The sequence below is a fragment of the Triticum urartu genome, chromosome 1A (genome assembly GCF_056163025.1).
Source record: "Triticum urartu cultivar PI428250 chromosome 1A, HENAU_Tu73, whole genome shotgun sequence".
Taxonomy (NCBI): Eukaryota; Viridiplantae; Streptophyta; class Magnoliopsida; order Poales; family Poaceae; genus Triticum; species Triticum urartu.
The window spans coordinates 411,473,533-411,495,057 of NC_141873.1; the positions used below are offsets into that span (position 1 = coordinate 411,473,533).

The 21,525-nt window shown below is 47.9% G+C and overlaps 1 protein-coding gene across 1 annotated transcript; it reads left to right on the top strand.

The window, feature by feature from the left end:
- The first annotated feature begins 16,140 nt into the window (after positions 1 to 16,140).
- Positions 16,141 to 17,218, top strand: LOC147991469 (uncharacterized). The gene is made up of 2 exons (XM_087538681.1): positions 16,141 to 17,127; positions 17,213 to 17,218. The coding sequence occupies exons 1-2, from the start codon at positions 16,429 to 16,431 to the stop codon at positions 17,216 to 17,218; spliced, it is 705 nt and encodes a 234-aa protein (XP_087394807.1). The 5' UTR covers positions 16,141 to 16,428.
- The last annotated feature ends 4,307 nt before the right edge of the window (positions 17,219 to 21,525 follow it).

Consider the following 21,525-nt stretch of genomic DNA (forward strand, 5'->3'; position numbering starts at 1 on the left):
TGTTGCTTTTCTTTTCAGTTCCTTGCACATCATCCAAAACACCAACCATCTATAACTGGGTTCCCTCAACCATAATTGAGGAATGTTTAAAAGAGTTCTTCGCCATAGGATTTCTGCCAGCGAAAACCGTCATGTCTTACCATGCCCCTGACCCGGAAGAAGAACGACCCAATCCGAGAGACGGTGAGGTGATCGTTTTTACTGACCACATGAACCGTGGCTTCTCACCGCCCGGCTCAAAGTTCTTCAGAGAGGTCCTCCACTTTTTAGAGCTCCACCCTCAAGATATCAGGCCCAACTCCATATCTAACATCTGTAACTTCCAAGTGCTCTATGAGGTATATCTTCAACAAGAGCCGACCATGGAGTTGTTTAGAGAATACTTTTATCTGAACCAGCAGAATGAGTGCACCAACGGCCTTAGCTTAGAGCTTGGAGGCATATCAATTCAGCGATGGCAGGGTGCCGTCTTCCCCCTCATTGTCTTACCAAGTCACCCAAAGGACTAGAACCAGACTTGGTTTTACTGCCGGGACACTTCACCAGCAAACGAGAAGCCACTGTCGGGTTATCGCCTCAATCGTCTTGACGCCAAGTTCACGCTTCCTGATAAGCTTACCGTTGCCGAACGCAAGAGGCTGATACCGTCTATCAAAAGGATCAATGCCCTGTTGGGGAACGGGTTAACTGGAGTTGATCTGACCCGCTGCTGGATCTCATGGCGGGTCATCCCTTTGAGCCGCCGGTCAAAGCTGATGTATGAGTATGGCGGAGGCCCAGATGACTCTCTTCGTCACAGCCCCGTTCAATTGACAGAAGAAGATATTGTCTCAATGTCAACTCTTCTGGTGAACGGGAAATATGAAGATTGTAGTGTCGTCGGGTTAAACCCCTTCTGCCAGTTTAACCCGGTGCCAGAAGTAAGGATGTCGTTATTTCTCTCTTTTGTATTTTCCTAGTCGTATTGTTTTAATACTTGTCTGACTCTTTATCTTGTTTTTACCTGTCTGCAGGCCAACTCCGACTTCTGGAAAGTTAAGTATGACCACGAGGCTGCCAAGAAAGCGAAAGCCGCCACCATAAATGCCAAGAAAATGACCCGGAGGACGAAAAAGAAGAAGAAGAGCACTGCTGAAGATTTGATGAAGCTTGATGATACATCTGACTCGGAGGTAGCCCTTGATTCCCTTGGCCATTTTTTTAACAATCTTATTGACACTGATCATTACCAGGATGACACTGGGGCCAGTCAGGCTGTGGAAGCAGAGGTAACTATCATTTCCTCCGACTCAGATCCCTTGCCAAGACAAAAAGTTCGACGAGTGATCCGTAAAGTAAGGTTTTCTAACCCTTTAGCTCACTTGGATCCCAACTTTCGTTTGAAAAAGCAGCAACATGAAAGCCGCCGTCAAGCTTGGACTAAAGATGAGCCGGCTGTCGTTCTTCAACAAACTCCTCAGAAGCGTCCGAATGAGGTTTGCTGATGTCTTTAACTCTTTTTAATGGATCCTTCCCCTTGTACTACTTTTAACTCTATCTTATCCTTTCAGGAGTTGTCTCGCTCTTCTGGTGACTCATCGCAGACGCAATTTCCGGCCTTCAAGACTGCCCCTGGGTAATGAAAAATCCTCATATTTTCCGGGTTGTTCAAATTGTATCTTTATACTGATGATCTTGCAACATTTTTCTTAGTGGCCAAGCTAAATCCAAGAAAATGAAGGTAGCTAAACCGGTGGAAGACCCGCCAGTGCTTGCATCTGACCCGGCCAGGCCATCTTCTCCATTAACCGACGCTCCAGCAGATTCGCCTGTTGATGTAGAAGCAAATCCTCCTAAGCCGTCGTTTGATGAGACCACTGTGAACCCTTCTGCTACTGGACCATCAAGCTCAGCCAACCCGTCATCACCGTCTGCACAAGACGTTCAGATCACCGGAAGCCGCTTTATTGAACCAGGGAATCCAACCGTGCTGGCTCAGTGTACTGCGAAACAAGAGGCATTGGAGAGGCAGAAAGTTCGCTTTGACATTGCCAACTATGACCATCTAAATGCCAATGATATTTTATCCGGCTATCTTAGCCATGTACACTCCAGTCGCGACTCTGAGATTGAAATGGTCAAACAGCTGCAGTTGAAATACGAGGTACGTTCTTCCGGCTTATCTATATTCCTTCAGTCCCCAAGTCTTCAGATTATGAGAGAACCAGAATGACCTGTAGACTTTAAGATATAGGCCGAGACCTTTACCTTTGAAACTTTTCTTGAATTCAATAGAACAAAGCTTCACCTGTAGTCCCCAAGGGCCGGTTCATTTTGATCATAAATGAACCGGTACTTTAAATTGTTTGGTGCCATATTCAAAGGACTTTATACTCCGGCTTAACCTTGAGAAACTTGCTGAACTGCATACATTAGCCCCCAAGTGCCAAGTGTTGTTACTTTGTAAGGTACTTGGGACTTAAAGTATGTCTTTAGAGTCATAAAAATTTGATTTGGCATACATTAGCCCCCAAGTGTCAAGTGGTTTTTTGTAAAGTACTTGAGACTTGAATCTTGATTTTTGAACTTGAAAACAAAATCTTGACTCACCTGAATGTTTTCCAGAAGGCCTTATCTGAATTGAACTCGCAATTGACTGATGCGAAGACCCGGCTAGTGAGTCAGGAGGCAGAAATCAAATCTGCTAACTCCAAACTGCAAATAAGTCTCTCTGAGATGGAAAAATTAAAGACCAGCTTTGCTGCCAAGAAGAAAACTTGGGAAGAGGAAAAAACACTTCTGACCCAACGTGCTAAGTAGGCCGAAGCAGCCCTTGAAGAGATTTCAACAGAGTTGAACGGGTTAAAGGGCTGGGTGTCTCAAATGGTGGCTGTCATCTTTGGTAAGTCATCCGACTTTAACTTTGTGTGCTTTTTACTGATCCGGAGTATAAGCCGCCAGCTGACTTTGTGTATAAAATATGTGCAGGCCCTCAAAGCAAAAATCTGAGCCAAGACCCTTTGATTAAACTGAAGGCAGTGTGTACTTTGGTAGAACAACTGTGTATTGGTGCATAGCGGGCTCTTGCCGCCATCTCTCCTGCCAATCAAGGACCCAGCCGGCTCAGCGACGTCCTGAAGAAACTGTCAATCCTGCCTGCCAGGTTTCAAGAAGTGAAACGCTCCTGTGCGCGAGCCGGGGCTTTGACTTCCCTGAGCCGCTCCAAGGCTTGGGTGCCAGACCTAGACCCGGCAGACATGGCCAGAGGCTATCCCACTGTGAAGGAAGACGGATCTCCCTTTGAGCAGGATGACTTCATGGCTTGCGTGCGCGGAGTCCGGCCTCAGGCAACTACCCTTGGAGATGATACCAATATTGACAAATATCAGCCGGGTTTTGATAGTGAGAATAAGAAGATGGCCACTCCCTCGTACAAGGTAACAGATTTGATTCCATCGGTAAGAGAAGACACATTTGCCCCGGAAGTTGACCCGATCGGCCTGATCGATGACGAAGCCAAATTTGTCGCCGTGAATGGTTTTGATTGGTCAAAACCCAACTTCCAGTCAACAGAAGGTGGTGAACCGGCGAGGGAGGAATAATGATCATCTTCGTGGGCTTATAAAGCCTTGTAATAGCTTAGCTGTGAAAACACTATATGCTTTGCTTATGCCATCACGCATAAAACACTTCTATGTGATTTTGTGTTTCCTGATGCCAATGTATGCATCATATTTAATGTTTGTTTCTACAACATTTGAACTATGTTCCTGTAGATACAAAGAAAAGACTGGCTTGGCGGCTTAGAACCAAACGGGTTAAAACACCCAGTTTATAGCCAATATGTTTACCACAATAAGAACTAGAAACAGATATAAACAAAGGACAAGGGCTGAGACTAACTCTTTTAGTTAATGCAGCAGGTAATTGCGTATAAGTAATAACCATACCTTGTACCTTTTGATCCTTAGACCGCCGGCTTGAATAACCCGGGTGATGAAATTGATAATTCAAACTTTATGAGAAGTCAATGCTTTTGAATACTCAATGATCATTATACCTTGGTAGCTGTGTTATCAAATAGTCGAGCCAGTGAAGAAGACCAGGCTAATTATTTGTAATATTGAGACAACAAAAAACTAAAAGGCAAACAACAAATAATAAGCATAATTTAACCTTGTATTCAAAAGGTTGGGGGCTTCTGATTCGAATACGATCAGTAAACCGAACCAAAGGGGTTAAGCTAAGGTTCGAATACGACCATATAGCCCTCAGTGGTTTTGGCGTTACGCCGATCAAGAGGGTACCGACAGCTATGTTCTCTTTGGTTCGAATACGACCTATGTTTGAACAGGAAGCCCCCAAGTGACCATCACATTTGCAGCTAGATTCGGATATGATCATAAGCCGGACCAAAAAAGGTTAAACTTGATTCAAATATGATCAGGTCCTTAATAGTCATTTGAAAATAAGAAATAACAAAGATGCATAATATTTGAAAAGAAAAGAGACCGATGGTCTTACTTTATTACTTATCATGGTATATACAATGTCAAAGTATGTACATGATGAGAGCCAGTGGCTCAGGTGTAGTATGGCCGAAGTTGAGCAATGTTCCACGGCCGGCGGGTCTCCTCCTCCGACTTACGTGAGTCTTTGTGCTCTCGAACATCAATGAGGTAATATGACCCGTTGTTTAAGTTCTTACTGACCACAAAGGGTCCTTCCCAAGGTGGGGGTAACTTCTGTGCATCTGACAGATCCTGGATGAGCCGGAGCACCAAGTCGCCTTCCTAAAAAGTCCTGGACTTAACCCGGCGGCTGTGATAACAGCGCAGGTCCTATTGATAAATTGCTGACCGGGCCGCTGCTAAGTCTCTTTCTTCATCCAATAAGTCAAGTGCATCCTATCTGTCTTGTTCATTATTAGCTTCAACATAAGCCGCCACACGGGGCGAGTCATGGCGGATGTCACTAGGCAACACTGCTTCTGCTCCATAAACCATGAAGAAAGGTGTGTAACCCATAGACCTGTTAGGCGTGGTGTTGATACTCCACAACACCGAGGGTAATTCCTCTACCCAACAACCCAGCGTTCGCTGTAAGGGAACCATAAGCCGGGGTTTGAGACCTTTTAAAATTTCCTGATTGGCTCTCTTAGCTTGACCATTGGATTGAGGATGAGCTACAGAAGAAACATCAAGTCAGATGTGCTCACGTTGACAAAACTCCTCCATAGCCCCTTGGGATAGATTAGTGCCATTGTCAGTGATAACGTTGTGTGGAAAACCAAAACAGAAGATCACCTTTTTCATGAACTGAACCGTCGTGGCCGCATCACACTTACTCATAGGCTCCGCCCCAACCCACTTAGCGAATTTATCAACTGCCACCAAGAGATGTGTCTTTTTATCCTTAGACCTTTTGAAAGGTCCCACCATGTCAAACCCCCAGACCGCAAACGGCCAAGTGATTGGAATCATCCGGAGCTCCTGAGCCGGCACATGCTCCCGCCGCACAAACTTTTGACATCCATCACATCTACTGACCAGATCTTCTGCATCAGCGTGAGCCGTCAACCAGTAAAAACCGTGACGAAAAGCCTTGGCCACCAGAGATTTTGACCCGGCGTGATGACCACAATCGCCTTCATGGATCTCACGAAGGATTTCTTGACCTTCTTCGGGGGAAACACACCGCTGAAACGCTCCGGAAACGCTGCGATGGTATAATTCTCCATCCGAAATCGTCATTGACTTAGACCGCCGGGTTATTTGTCGAGCCAGGGTCTCATCCGTTGGTAACTCTCCCCGAGTCATGTAGGCCAAGAACGGCACTGTCCAATCTGGGATGACATGAAGAGCCGCCACCAACTGCGCCTCCGGGTCAGGAACAGCTAAATCTTCTTCTATGGGCAACTTGACAGAGGGGTTATGCAAAACATCCAAAAAAGGTGTTAGGTGGTATTGGCTTACGCTGAGACCCCAACCGGCTTAAGGCATCAGCCGCTTCGTTCTTTCGATGGTCAATGTGCTCCACCTGATAACCTTTAAAATGCCCCGCAACAGCATCGACCTCCCGGCGATAAGCCACCATGAGAGGGTCCTTGGAATCCCACTTGCCTGATACTTGTTGAGCCACTAGATCTGAGTCGCCAAGACATCTAACCCAGCTCAAACTCATCTCTTTTGCCACTCGAATACCATGGAGCAAGGCTTCATACTCTGTTGCGTTGTTAGTGCAAGGAAACATCAACTGTAACACATAACAAAATTTGTCACCTCGCGAAGAGGTTAACACAACTCCAGCCCCCGAGCCTTCCAACTGTCTAGACCCATCAAAATGAATAGTCCAATACGTGTTGTCTGGTTTCTCTTCTGGCATGTGCATCTCTGTCCAGTCATTAATGAAGTCAACCAGTGCTTGAGATTTGATCGCAGTACGTGGCACATACTTCAACCCATGAGACCCAAGCTTAATTGCCCACTTGGCGACTCGCCCAGTGGCTTCTCTGTTTTGAATGATGTCTCCCAAGGGAGCAGAGCTAACCATGGTGATTGGATGTCCCTGAAAATAATGTTTAAGCTTCCGGCTTGCCATGAACACCCCATAGACGAGCTTCTGCCAATGTGGATATCGTTGCTTGGATTCAATTAGCACCTCACTGACGTAATAAACCGACCGATGAACCGGATGCTCCTTGCCAGCCTCCTTGCGCTCCACCACAATAGCCACACTAACAGCTCGTGAGTTGGCGGCCACGTATAATAGTAGCAGCTCTTTCTCAAGTGGAGCAGCCAGGACCGGCGGCTCAGCAAGCTGTGTCTTCAGATCTTCAAAAGCAGAGTTTGCAGCATCGCTCCAAACAAAATCATTTGCTTTCTTCATCATCTGATACAGAGGCATTGCCTTTTCCCCTAATCGGCTTATGAACTGGCTCAAAGCAGCAACACGGCCCGCCAGTCGTTGAACGTCATTGATGCATGTTGGTTTGGCCAGGGATGTGATTGCCTTGATTTTCTCCGGGTTAGCCTCAATACCTCGGTTAGACACCAAAAAGCCCAAGAGCTTGCCGGCTGGGATTCCAAAAACACACTTGGCCGGGTTAAGCATCATTTTGTAGACCTGGAGATTATCGAAAGTCTCTTTCAGATCTTTGACCAAGGTTTCCTCTTTCCTGGATTTTACCACTATATCATCCACATAAGCATGAACATTACGCCCAATTTGATCGTGAAGACAATTCTGCACACACCATTGGTAAGTCGCCTGGGCACTCTTAAGCCCAAAAGGCATAGACACATAGTAGAAAGCCCCAAAAGGAGTGATAAAAGCCGTCTTCTCCTGATCCTTAACCGCCATCTTGATCTGATAATAACCAGAATAAGCATCCAAGAAACTCAAACGTGTGCAACCCGTCATAGCATCAATAATCTGATCGATACGGGGGAGGGCAAAAGGATCAGCCGGACAAGCCTTGTTCAGATCGGTGTAATCCACACACATACGCCAGGTGCTATTCTTTTTTAGTACAAGCACCGGGTTGGCTAACCACTCTGGGTGAAAGACTTCTACAATGAACCCAGCTGCCAAAAGCGAGGCCACCTCTTCTCCAATGGCCTTGCGCCTTCCTTCATTGAACCGTCAGAGAAATTGTCTGACAGGTTTAAACTTTGGATCAATATTGAGAGTGTGCTCAGCGAGTTCCCTCGGGACACCCGGCATGTCTAAAGGTTTCCATGCGAAGATGTCCCGGTTCTCACGGATGAACTCGATGAGCGGGCTTTCCTATTTTGGATCCAAGTTAGCACTGATGATGAACTGCTTGGATGAGTCGCCAGGCACAAAGTCAACCATCTTGGTGTCATCAGCTGATTTGAACTTCAACACCGGCTCATGCTTTGTTGTTGGTTTCTTTAATGATGTCATGTCTGCCGGGTCAACATGATCTTTGTAAAATTTTAACTCCTCTGTTGCACAGACGGATTCAGCATAGGCAGCATCACCTTCTTCACACTCCAAGGCTATTTTCCGGCTCCCGTGTACTGTGATGGTGCCCTTATAACCCGGCATCTTAAGCTGCAAATACACATAACACGGCCGAGCCATGAATTTGGCATAAGCCGACCGTCCAAACAGCGCATGATACGAGCTTTTGATCTTAACCACCTCAAAGGTTAATTTTTCTACTCTGGAGTCATACTCATCCCCAAAGGCTACTTCCAGTTCAATCTTGCCCACTGGGTATGCCGACTTGCCAGGAACCACACCCTGAAAAACAGTGTTGGATTGTTTAAGACTCTTATCGGTCAATCCCATCCGGCGGAACGTCTCATAGTAGAGGATGTTGATGCCGATGCCTCCATCTATGAGTACCTTAGTGAATTTGTATCCACCAACCCGAGGCGCCACCACCAAAGCCAAGTGACCCGGGTTATCGACCTGGGGTGGGTGATCCTCTCTGATCCACACAATAGGCTGCTTTGACCAACGTAAGTAACATGGAACCACCGGCTCAATGCCATTGACGGCCCTCTTGTGAAGTTTCTGGTCTCTCTTACATAAGCTAGTGGTGAATACATGGTATTGCCCACTATTCAGCTGCTTTGGGTTGCTCTGATATCCGGACTGCTGCTGCTGATTACTTTGGCCAGGTTGCGGATTATACCCTCCTTGATTACCAGGATGGCCCTGACCGTGGAATCCTCCTCCACCTAAGCCGGCGCCCGGGCCTTGGAAACCGCCTCCACCTGAGCCGCCACCTGGGCCGTGACCTCCATCAAACGCGTTTGAATTTTTAAACGCCTTCATGATCGTACAATCTTTCCACAGGTGGGTGGCTGGCTTCTCCCGGGTGTCGTGTTTTGGACAAGGCTCATTCAATAATTGCTCAAGGGTGGGACCTGACCCGCCCGATCGAGGGGGCTGTCTGCCCTTGCGCTGTTGATTTCCGCCCTGTGCATTGGTGTTAGCAACAAACTCATCAGCCTTATGTTTATTACCTCCTTGATTTGCCGAGTTATGCTGGTGACCCTTGCCGTTGCCGTTCTTCTTTCCCTTTGTTGTCTTTTCTTTCTCAGACACTGGGTCCTTGGTAGTATCAGAATCAGCATACTTGACGAGAGCCGCCATTAACGTTCCCATGTCATTACAGTCACGCTTGAGCCACCCCAGCTTCTGCTTTAGAGGTTCAAAACGGCAATTTTTCTCCAACATCAAGACCGCTGAGCCGGCATCCATCTTATCAGATGAATGTATTATCTCCTTGACCCGGCGCACCCAATGGGTTGTGGATTCACCATCCTCTTGCTTGCAATTGGTCAGGTCCACAATCGACATAGGCTGCTTACACGTGTCTTTAAAGTTCTAGATGAACCGGGCCTTCAACTCCGCCCATGAGCCGATAGAATTGGGTGGCAATCCCTTCAACCAAGTACGAGTTGTTCCATCTAACATCATAGTGAAATACTTGGCCATTGCTGCATCGCTGACCTCCAATAACTCCATAGCCATCTCGTAACTCTCAATCCAAGCCCCGGGCTGTAAGTCAGCCGTGTAATTAGGTACCTTACGAGGCCCCTCAAAGTCCTTTGGCAAACGCTCATTACGTATGGCCACACCAAGCAAGGAACGCCTCCGGTTCTTATGGCCACTCCTGCCTCGACCGAGGTTGCTGGATAAGCTGGAAAAGTTTGATGAGCCGCCTGGTCTGCTGCCATTTGAACTGCTTGTCGCGCCTCTTGACGAATCCTCTCCTGATCCGCCAAGTTAAGGGCTCCAACCCGCACCGGCTCATGCCTGTATGGCCGGTTGGGGCATTGAGCATTGCTTGACATCTCTGTGGATTCCATATGCCTACTGTAACTTGGGCTCTGGCTTGGGCGAGGAGTTGAATGGATCCTGTCTCGACTGTAGGAGTATGCATCCTATTGCGCCAGAGCTGTTTGAAGAAGTTCTCTTACCCTTCGTGTTTCAATTGCCGTCGGTGAGTCACCTTCCATCGGAAGAGCTGCCAGACGAGCCGATGCTGCGATGAGGTTTTCCAAAGGGTTGGAGAAGTGAGTCGGCGGTGTTGGGACGTAATGAGGTGGAGCGGTAATTATGCAAGGCGGATCCATGGCACGCGGCTGGACCGGTGCGCCGGGTGTTGTAATCCGAGGCGCCTCCGGCGGGTTACTTCCCCCGGCTCCGAGTGTGTGAAAAAGATTCCTAGGATCGAGCGTCAAAGGCAGACATGATTGGGTTTTCTGATGCCTCCTCCTAATGACCTCGTTCGACGCATTCAGATCCACCAAGAGCCGGAAGGTCTCCGCTTGAAGTTGTTGAGCACGAACGTCCAAAGCCGCCCGCTCTACTGCCATCATGACTTCCTCTGCGGCTAGATTTTCTTTAGCTTGCACCATCTCTTCACGTACGCGTGCCACCTCTGCATCATGTTGGACTTTATCTGCCGGCTCTACCATGGCAGTCAACAGAGTCGTCAGTTTATCCATGAGGTCCATCAAGATCTGAGCTGGGGGGCGCACGGGGTCTCCTGACCCGGCTGCGGCTGACCTGGTAGCTGCTGCCGCCGCTGCTGTAGAGTTTTGCCCGGGCTGTGTCCCTGCCATGAAGACTCTGGCCCAATTCGGCGGCTCAAGAGGGTCCGGAATACTGCTTCCATCGGAACAGCCCCCGAGCATGTCGTCCTGCAGTTGGTACAAAGAGTCTGTCTCGCCCATTGATGAAGCATATCAGAACAGACGGCCGTCTCACCGCCCTCCACCGATCCTTCAGAGTATTCACCGTCGTGGATGCAGCCTACGAAGGCATGCTTCACGGTAGATTGAACACGGGCGGTCCTCGTGCACCGAGCCGTTTCGATGAGGTTGGTGTGGACGTCCGGCTCGGGAACTGACTCGCCGATCCGGCCTATGAAGACGTGAATTCCGCCGAAGGGGACCCGGTCTCCATACTCAATTGAGCCGGCCTCCGGGCCCTAGCCTTCGTCGTCGATGTAGAGCTTGCCGCGATGACTCTTGGTCATCCGGCCCACAGCGTATCCCTTGAGCCCTTCGAAGTTTCCCTTCAAGAACTCAAATCCACCGTGCACTGGCCCCACGATGGGCGCCAACTATCATGGAATTGTCACGGAAGATGTCCTAGAGCAAGGACTTAGTCGTAGGGCCATCGCACTAGGATGTTCACCGTCCGCACTTGTGGGGGAAAACCCTTCTGTCCATTGTTGTTCGGCGGCTTGGGCTCCTCGTCGTCGCTGTGCAGCCCCTTGTCTCTGTTTTCGGCCCTTAACTTGCCTGCCTGCTTGAACACCCAATAATCCCTATTAGTGTGATTGGCTGGCCTTTCGGGGGTGCCATGTATCTGGCACAAGCGATCGAGTATTCGGTCCAAACTGGACGGGCCCTGAGTATTCTTTTTGTATGGCTTTTTCCGCTGACCGGATTTATAGCATTTGAATCCGGCATTGACTGCCGTGTCTTCATTGCTGTCGCTGTTGACGCGGTGTTTTTGCTTATTCCGACGTGTCCTGCCACTTTTATCCTTGGTATCCGAATTACCAGGGTTCTTTGACAAGTTGTTACTGCAAGCTAGCCAGCTGTCTTCTCCCGCGCAAAAGCGGGTCATGAGTGTCGTGAGGGCTGCCATGGATTTCGGTTTTTCCTGTCCCAGGTGCCGGGCAAGCCACTCGTCGCGGATGTTATGTTTGAAGGCTGCTAGGGCCTCTGCGTTCGGACAGTCGACTATCTGGTTTTTCTTTGTTAGGAACCGTGTCCAGAATTGTCTGGGCGATTCTTCTGGCTGCTGAATTATGTGGCTTAAGTCGTCGGCATCCGGCGGTCGCACGTAAGTGCCCTGGAAGTTGTCGAGGAATGCGGCTTCCAGGTCCTCCCAAGAACCGATTGAGTCTGCTGGCAAGCTGTTAAGCCAATGCCGGGCCAGTCCTTTAAGTTTTAGCGGGAGGTATTTGATGGCGTGTAGATCATCGCCGCGTGCCATGTGGATGTGAAGGAGATAATCCTCGATCCATACCGCCGGGTCTGTTGTGCCATCATATGATTTGATGTTTACGGGTTTGAAACCCTCTGGGATTTTATGATCCATTACTTCATTCGTGAAGCATAGCGGCTGTGCGGCGCCTCTGTACTGGGCTATATCACGACGCAACTCGGAAGAGCTATGTCTGTTGTGTTTGGCCCGGCCAGATTTGTTGTATCCGGAGTGAAGATCATTGTCACATGCCGCAGGGCGCCTACGCGATCCGTAGATCGATCTTGTTTCTCTTGCCTTATCCTCCAGTATGTCCTGCAGGTCGGGCACATTTTCCCGTGCCTTAGTTGAGCGGCGTCGGGGCATGGCTTGGGTGGAGGGCCGACAGGCCTCTCTATCGCGACCGCGAGGTGGCCGGTCTTCCATGTCATGCGCTGGTGATGTAGGTGCTTCCTCTTCTGATCGGGGTAGCGGCCTGCGCTTTGGGTAACTCTTGGAGGGGCGTTCGAGTTCATGCTCTTCGGCCGCAAGGTCTTCAGTCCATCTGTCAGCTAGCAATTCTTGGGCAGCTCTAAGCTGTTGCTGCTTTTTCTTGAGGCTGCTTGCCGTAGCTAAAAGCCTGCGTTTAAAACGCTCTTGTTCGGTGGGGTCTGATGGTATGACGAATTCGTCATCATCGAGGCTAGCCTCGTCTTCGGAGGGAGGCGTATAGTTATCATCCTCGACCTCTCGGTCTGCCACTCTTTCATGAGGGCTGGTTTCTCCATCTTCCTGTGCCGAATTTTGCTGAGGTGGGTGTTCTTCGGCGCTATCCGGGGTAGCATTATCTCCCGTGCCGAAATCACCGTTTTTGCTTTGGTGGGATTTAGAGCGGCGCCGCTAACGTCGGCGCTTTGGCTGTTTCTTAGGGGCGTCGTCCCCCACTGTTCCATCGCCATCTCCATCTTTTGGAGTATCCACCATATATATGTCATATGACGAGGTGGCCTTCCAGCGCCCTACAGGTGTTGGTTCTTGTTCCTCTCCTACATCATCGTCCATGCCGTCGATGTCTTCGGAGTCGAAGTCAAGCATGTCGGTTAGATCGTCGACAGTGGCTACAAAGTGGGCGGTGGGTGGGCTTTGAATTTCCTCATCGTCCGTATTCCACCCTCGCTGACCGTAGTCCGGCCAGGGCTCTCCTAATAAAGAGAGAGACTTTAGAGAATTCGGGATGTCGCCGAAGGGCGAGTGCTGAAAGACGTCCGCGGCGGTGAACTCCATTATCGGCGCCCAATCGGATTCGATCGGCAGGGGCACGGGGGGCTCGGAGCTCGGAGAGGAATCCGGATCCTCGGAGTCACGGGCCATGCGGAGTGCGGGGCTGGAGTTTGGCTCAATCGCCTCTGAGATCACAGCCCCTAAGGCAGCGTCCAACCGTTGATCCTCGATCGGTGCAATAGGCTCCGAATCAATGGTTGGAACCGATGCGTGTGCGGCCTCCAAGGCGCTATTCGGTGGCAGAGCTATATCATGCTCGTCGAGACAGTGCGGCGCGCTTGGCTGTGGCTCGAATCCGTCGAAGATCAAGTCCCCGCGGATGTCAGCCGTCTAGTTTAGGCTTCCAAACCTGACCTGATGGCCAGGGGCGTAGCTTTCGATCTGCTCAAGGTGGCCAAGCGAATTGGCCCGCAGTGCGAAGCCGCCGAAGACGAAGATCTGTCCGGGGAGAAAAGTCTCACCCTGGACTGCATCGTTGTTGATGATCGAAGGAGCCATCGGGCCTAAAAGCGACAACACAGAGGAACTCTCAATGAAAGCACCAATGTCGGTGTCAAAACCGACGGATCTCAGGTAGGGGGTCCCGAACTGTGCGTCTAGGCCGGATGGTAACAGGAGACAGGGGACACTTTGTTTTACCCAGGTTCGGGCCCTCTCGATGGAGGTAATACCCTACTCCTGCTTGATTAATATTGATGATATGGGTAGTACAAGAGTAGATCTACCACGAGATCAAGGAGGCTAAACCCTAGAAGCTAGCCTATGGTATGATTGTTGTGTATGGAGTTGATTGCCTACGGACTACAACCCTCCGGTTTATATAGACACCGGATAGGGTTAGGGTTACACAGAGTCGGTTACAATGGTAGGAGATCTTGAATATCCGCATCGCCAAGCTTGCCTTCCATGCCAAGGAAAGTCCCATCCGGACACGGGACGAAGTCTTCAATCTTGTATCTTCATAGTCCAGGAGTCCGGCTGAAGGTATAGTCCGGCTACCCGAACACCCCCTAATCCAGGACTCCCTCAGGGGTTAATCGGGAGAAAGGACACGAGAGGGTTTTATACTAGTTCGGCCCCTTACGATGAAGGTAAAAGCCTACGTCTAGTTGGGATTGGTATTGCTGGGGTTTCGATTACCAAGAGGCTCAACTCGCTGGCTTGGTTATCGACTTCTTGTTTCTTGCCCTAAGCCGCCACCGGGTCGTCCCCTTATATACATGGGTTGACGCCTGGTGGCCTATAGAGTCCCGGCCGGCTCATAGTCGTGTCCGGCTCGGTGACTTCCTTTACATGCCTTTCTTTACAAGTCTTTCCTTACATATGGCGGTTCACAATATCAGGCCTTAAACCGCCTTCAGGCCTTTGGGCCTTCTATAAGATTTAATAAACTATAATCTTGAATGTTTACTGGGCTTCTTGTGTAACCCGCCATTGGGGCTGACCCGGCCCCTCCTGGGTGGGTCATAACTGATAGTAATATCCCCAACACTTCCGCTTAGCGATCTTCAAGGGTATGAAGATGCAGTCCCTCTCTCTCGTTGCTAGCATCTCCTAGATTGATCTTGGTGACACGTAGGAATTTTTTTGAATTATTACTATGTTACCCTACAGTGGCATCATGAGCTAGGTCTATGCATAGATTCTATGCACGAGTAGAACACAAGTAGTTGTGGGCAATGATTTGGTCAATTTGCTTGCCGTTACTAGTCCTATCTTGATTCGGCAGCATTGTGGGATGAACCGGCCCGGACCGGCCTTACACGTACGCTTACGTGAGACAGGTTCCACCGACTGAATGCACTTGTTGCATAAGGTGGCTAGCAGGTGTCTATCTCTCCCACTTTAGTCGGATCGGATTCGATGAAGAGGGACCTTATGAAGGGTAGATAGCAATTGGCATATCACCATTGTGGCTTTTGTGTAGGTAAGAAACGTTCTTGCTAGAAACCCATAGCATCCACGTAAAACATGCAACAATAATTAGAGGACACCTAACTTGTTTTTGCAGGGTATGCTATGTGATGTGATATGGCCAAAAGGATGTGATGAATTATATATGTGATGTATGAGATTGACCATATTCTTGTAATAGGAATCACGACTTGCATGTCGATGAGCATGACAATCGGCAGGAGCCATAGGAGTTGTCTTAATTTAATGTACGACCTATGAATCAATAAAATGCCATGTAATTACTTTACTTTATTGCTAACTGTTAGCCATAGTAGTAGAGGTAATGGTTGGCGAGACAACTTCATGAAGACACGATGATGGAGATCATGGTGTCATGCCGGTGATGATGGTGATCATGTCGCGCCTCGAAGATGGAGATCAAAGGCGCAAGATGGTATTGGCCATATCATGTTACTTTATGATTTGCATGTGATGTTTATCATGTTTATATCTTATTTGCTTAGAACGACGATAGCATAAATAAGATGATCCCTCACTAAAATTTCAAGAAATGTGTTCCCCCTAAGTGTGCACGGTGAAGAAGGTTTGTTGTTTCGAAGCACCACGTGATGATCGGGTGTGATAGATTCTAACGTTCGCATACAACGGGTAACCCAGATTTACACATGCAAAACACTTAGGTTGACTTGACGAGCCTAGCATGTGCAGACATGGCCTCGGAACACGAGATACTAAAAGGTCGAACATAACTCATATAGTAGATGTGATCAACATGGAGATGTTCACCGTTGATGACTAGTTCGTCCCACGTGATGATCGGACACGGCCTAGTCGATTCGGATCATGTATCACTTACATGACTAGAGGGATGTCTATCTGAGTGGGAGTTCATTAAATAATTTGATTAGATGAACTTAATTATCATGAACATAGTCTAAAATTGTCTTTACAATCTATCTTGTAGATCCAATGGCCCACGCTAATGTTGACCTCAACTTCAATGCGTTCCTAGAGAAAACCAAACTGAAAGATGATGGAAGCAACTATAAGGACTGGGTCCGTAACTTGAGGATCATCCTCATAGCTTCCAAGAAAGCATATGTCCTTGAAGCACCGCTAGGTGACGCATCCATTTTCCCGGCAACTCAAGACGTTATGAACGCCTGGCAGTCGCGTAGTGATGATTACTCCCAGGTTCAGTGCGGCATGCTTTACAGCTTAGAACTGGGGCTCCAAAAGCGTTTTGAGCAACATAGAGCATATGAGATGTTCTAAGAGCTAAGAATGGTTTTCCAAGCTCATGCCCGGGTCAAGAGATATGAAGTCTCCGACAAGTTCTTTAGTTGCAAGATGGAGGAAAACAGTTCTGTCAGCGAGCATATACTCAAAATGTCTAGGTTGCACAACCACTTGTCTCGGCTGGGAGTTAATCTTCCAGATGACTCGGTCATTGACAGAACCCTCCAGTCGCTTCCACCTAGCTACAAGAGCTTTGTGATGAACTACAATATGCAAGGGATGGAGAAGTCCATTCCTGAGTTATATTCGATGTTGAAATCAGCGGAAGTGGAGATAAAAAAGGAACATCAAGTGTTGATGGTGGATAAGACCACTAGTTTCAACAAAGGCAAGGGTAAGAAGAACTTCAAGAAGGACGGCAAGGGAGTTGTCGCGCCTGGTAAGTCAGTTGTTGGGAAAAAGCCAAAGAATGGACCCAAGCCTGAGACTGAGTGCTTTTATTGCAAGAGAAATGGTCACTGGAAGCGGAAATGCCCCAAGTACTTAGCGGATAAGAAGGCCGGCAACGCCAAAGGTATATATCATATACATGTTATTGATGTGTACCTTACCAGTGCTCGTAGTAGCTCCTGGGTATTTGATACCGGTGCGGTTGCTCACATTTGTAACTCAAAACAGGAGCTGCGGAATAAGCGGAGACTGGCAAAGGACGAGGTGACGATGCGCGTCGGGAATGGTTCCAAGGTCGATGTGATCGCCGTCGGCACGCTACCTCTACATCTAACTTTGGGATTAGTTTTAAACCTCAACAATTGTTATTTAGTACCAGCTTTGAGCATGAACATTGTATATGGAACTCGTTTGATGCGAGATGGCTACTCATTTAAATCCGAGAATAATGGTTGTTCTATTTATATGAGAGATATGTTTTATGGTCATGCCCCGCTGGTCAATGGTCATTTTTATTGAACCTCGAACGTGATGTTACACATATTCATAGTGTGAATGCCAAAAGATGTAAGGTTGATGATGATAGTCCCACATACTTGTGGCACTGCCGCCTTGGTCATATTGGTGTCAAACGCATGAAGAAACTCCATGCATATGGACTTTTGGAGTCTCTTGATTATGAATCATTTGACATGCGCGAACCATGCCTCCTGGGCAAGATGACCAAGACTCCGTTCTCCGGAACAATGGAGTGAACAACTAACTTGTTGGAAATAATAGATACTGATGTATGCGGACCAATGAGCGTTGAGGCTCGCGGTGGCTATCACTATGTTCTCACCCTCACTGATGACTTAAGTAGATATGGGTACGTCTACTTAATGAAACACAAGTCTGAGACCTTTGAAAAGTTTAAGGAATTTCAGAGTGAGGTAGAGAATTGACATGACAGGAAAATAAAGTTCTTACAATCCGATTGTGGAGGAGAATACTTGAGTCACAAGTTTGGCATGCACTTAAGGAAATGTGGAATTGTTTAACAACTCATGCCGCCTAGAACACCTCGGTGTAATGGTGTGTCTGAACGTCGTAATCGCACTCTATTTGATATGGTGCGGTCTATGATGTCTCTTACCGATCTACCGCTATCATTTTGGGGTTATGCTTTAGAGACTGCCGCATTCACTTTAAATAGGGCACCGTCTAAATCCGTTGAGATGACACCGTATGAATTATGGTTTGGGAAGAAACCTAAGCTGTCATTTCTGAAAGTTTGGGGATGCGATGCTTATGTCAAGAAACTTCAACCTGAAAAGCTCGAACCCAAAATCAGAAAAGTGTGTCTTCATAGGATACCCCAAGGAAACTATTGGGTATACCTTCTACCTCAGATCCGAAGGATAGATATTTGTTGCCAAGAATGGATCCTTTCTGGAGAAAGAGTTTCTCTCGAAAGAAGTAAGTAGGAGGAAAGTAGAACTTGATGAGGCACCCCCTCTTGAACCGGAGAGTAACACAGCACAGAAAGATGTTTTTGTGGTGCCTACACCGACTAGAGAGGAAGTTAATGATGATGATCATGAAACTTCGGATCAAGTTGCTACTGAACTTCGTAGGTCCACGAGGACACGTTCCAGACTAGAATGGTACGGCAACCTGTCCTAGAAATCATTTTGTTAGAAAATGGTGACCTTCGAACTATGAAGAAGCGATGGCAGGCCCGGATTTCAACAAATGGCTTGAAGCCATGAAATCCGAGATAGGATCCATGTATGAGAACAAAGTATGGACTTTGGTGGACTTGCCCTATGATCGTCGAGCCATAGAGAATAAGTGGATCTTTAAGAATAAGACTGACACGGATGGTAATGTGACCGTCTATAAGGCTCGGCTTGTCGCTAAGGGTTATCGACAAGTTCAAGGAGTTGACTACGATGAGACTTTCTCACCCATAGCGAAGCTGAAGTCTGTCTGAATCATGTTAGCAATTGTCGCATTCTATGATTATGATATCTGGCAAATGGACGTCAAAACATCATTCCTTAATGGTTTCCTTAAGGAAGAATTGTATATGATGCAATCGAAAGGTTTTGTCGATCCTAAGAATGCTGACAAGGTATGCAAGCTCCAGCGCTCCATCTATGGGCTGGTGCAAGCATCTTGGAGTTGGAACATTCGCTTTGATGAAATGATCAAAGCATTTGGGTCTATACATACTTATGGAGAAGTCTGTATTTACAAGAAAGTGTGTGGGAGCTCTGTAGCATTTCTCATATTATATGTGGATGACATACTGTTGATGGGAAATGATATAGAACTTTTGGAAAGCATGAATGCCTACTTGAATAAGTGTTTTTCAATGAAGGACCTTGGAGAAGCTGCTTACATATTAGGCATCAAGATCTATAGAGATATATCGAGACACCTCATTGGTCTTTCACAAAGCACATACCTTGACAAGATATTGAAGAAGTTCAATATGGATCAGTCCAAGAAGGGGTTCTTGCCTGTATTGCAAGGTGTGGGATTGAGCGAAACTCAATGCCCGACCTCGGCAGAAGATAGAGAAATGATGAGTGTCATCCCCTATGCCTCATCCATAGGCTCTATTATGTATGCCATGTTGTGTACCAAACCTGATGTGAACCTTGCCATAAGTTTGGTAGGGAGGTACCAAAGTGATCCCGGAATGGAACACTGGACAGCGGTCAAGAATATCCTGAAGAACCTGAAAAGGACTAAGGATATGTTTCTCATTTATGGAGGTGCCGAAGAGCTCGTCGTAAAGGGTTACGTCAATGCTAGCTTTGACACAGATCTGGATGACTCCAAGTCACAAACCGGATACGTGTATATTTTGAATGGTGGGGCACTCAGCTGGTGCAGTTGCAAGCAAAGCGTCGTGGTGGGATCTACATGTGAAGCAGAGTACATAGCTGTTTCGGAAGCAACACATGAAGGAGTCAGGATGAAGGAGTTTATCACCGACCTAGGAGTGATTCCCAATGCGTCGGGCCCGATGACTCTCTTCTGTGACAATACTGGAGCAATTGTGATTGCCAAGGAGCCCAGGTTTCACAAGAAGACTAAGCACATCAAGCGCCGCTTCAAGTCCATTCGTGAATATACTCAAGATGGAGACATAGATATTTCTAAAGTACATACGGATCTGAATGTCACAGATCCGTTGACTAAACATCTTCCACGAGCAAAACATGATCAGCACCAGAACTCTATGGGTGTTTGATTCATCACAATGTAACTAGATTAGATCAGCACCAGAACTCTATGGGTGTTTGATTCATCACAATGTAACTAGATTATTGACTCTAGTGTAAGTGGGAGACTGTTGGAAATATGCCCTAGAGGCAATAATAAAATGGTTATTATTATACTTCCTTGTTCATGATAATTATCTATTGTTCATGCTATAATTGTATTAACCTGGGAACCATAATACATGTGTGAATACATAGACCACAACATGTCCCTAGTGAGCCTCTAGTTGACTAGCTCGTTGATCAATAGATGGTTGTGGTTTCCTAACCATGGACATTGGATGCCGTTGATAACGGGATCACATCATTAGGAGAATGATGTGATGGACAAGACCCAATCCTAAGCATAGTACAAGATCGTGTAGTTCACTTGCTAGAGCTTTTCTAATGTCAAGTATCATTTCCTTAGACCATCAGATTGTGCAACTCCCGGATGCCGTAGGAATGCTTTGGGTGTATCAAACGTCACAACGTAACTAGGTGACCATAAAGGTGCACTACAAGTATCTCCAAAATGGTCTGTTGGGTTGGCATGAATCGAGACTGGGATTTGTCTCTCCGTATGACGGAGAGGTATCTCTGGGCCCACTCAGCAATGCATCATCATAATCAGCTCAATGTGACTAAGGAGTTAGCCACGGGATCATGCATTATGGAACGAGTAAAGAGACTTGCCAGTAACGAGATTGAATGAGGTATGTGTTGGGGAATGTAGTAATTTCAAAAAAATTCCTACGCACGCGCAAGATCATGGTGATGCATAGCAACAAGAGAGGAGAGTATCGTCCACGTACCCTCGTAGACCGTAAGCGGAAGCGTTATGAGAACGCGGTTGATGTAGTCGTATGTCTTCATGATCCGACTGATCCAAGTACCGAACATACGGCACCTCCGAGTTCAGCACACGTTCAACTCGATGACGTCCCACGAACTCCGATCCAGCAGAGCTTCACAGGAGAGTTCCGTCAGCACGACGGCGTGATGACGGTGATGATGTTGCTACCGACGCAGGGCTTCGCCTAAGCACTGCTACGATATGATCGAGGTGGATTATGGTGGAGGGGGGCACCGCACACGGCTTGGAACAATCAACTTGTGTGTCCTAGGGTGCCCCCTGCCCCCGTATATAAAGGAGCAAGGGGGAGGCCGGCCGGCCCTTGCAGGGTGCACCAGGAGGAGGGTTCCTCCTCCTAGTAGGAGTAGGACTCCCCTTTCCTACTCCTACTAGGAGGGGGAAAGGAAGGAGGTGAGGGAGAAGGAAAGGGGGCGACGCCCCCCCCCCCTTCCCTAGTCCAATTCGGACCAGAGGGGGAGGGGGCGCGTGGCCTACCCTGGCCGGCCCTCTCTCTCTCCACTAAGGCCCATGTGGCCCATTACTTCTCTCGGGGGGTTCCGGTAACCCTCCGGCACTTCG

What these genes read in the sequence shown, in the direction of transcription:
- LOC147991469 (XM_087538681.1), top strand. Translation starts at nt 16,429, where the DNA reads ATGGTTTTCCAAGCTCATGCCCGGGTCAAGAGATATGAAGTCTCCGAC.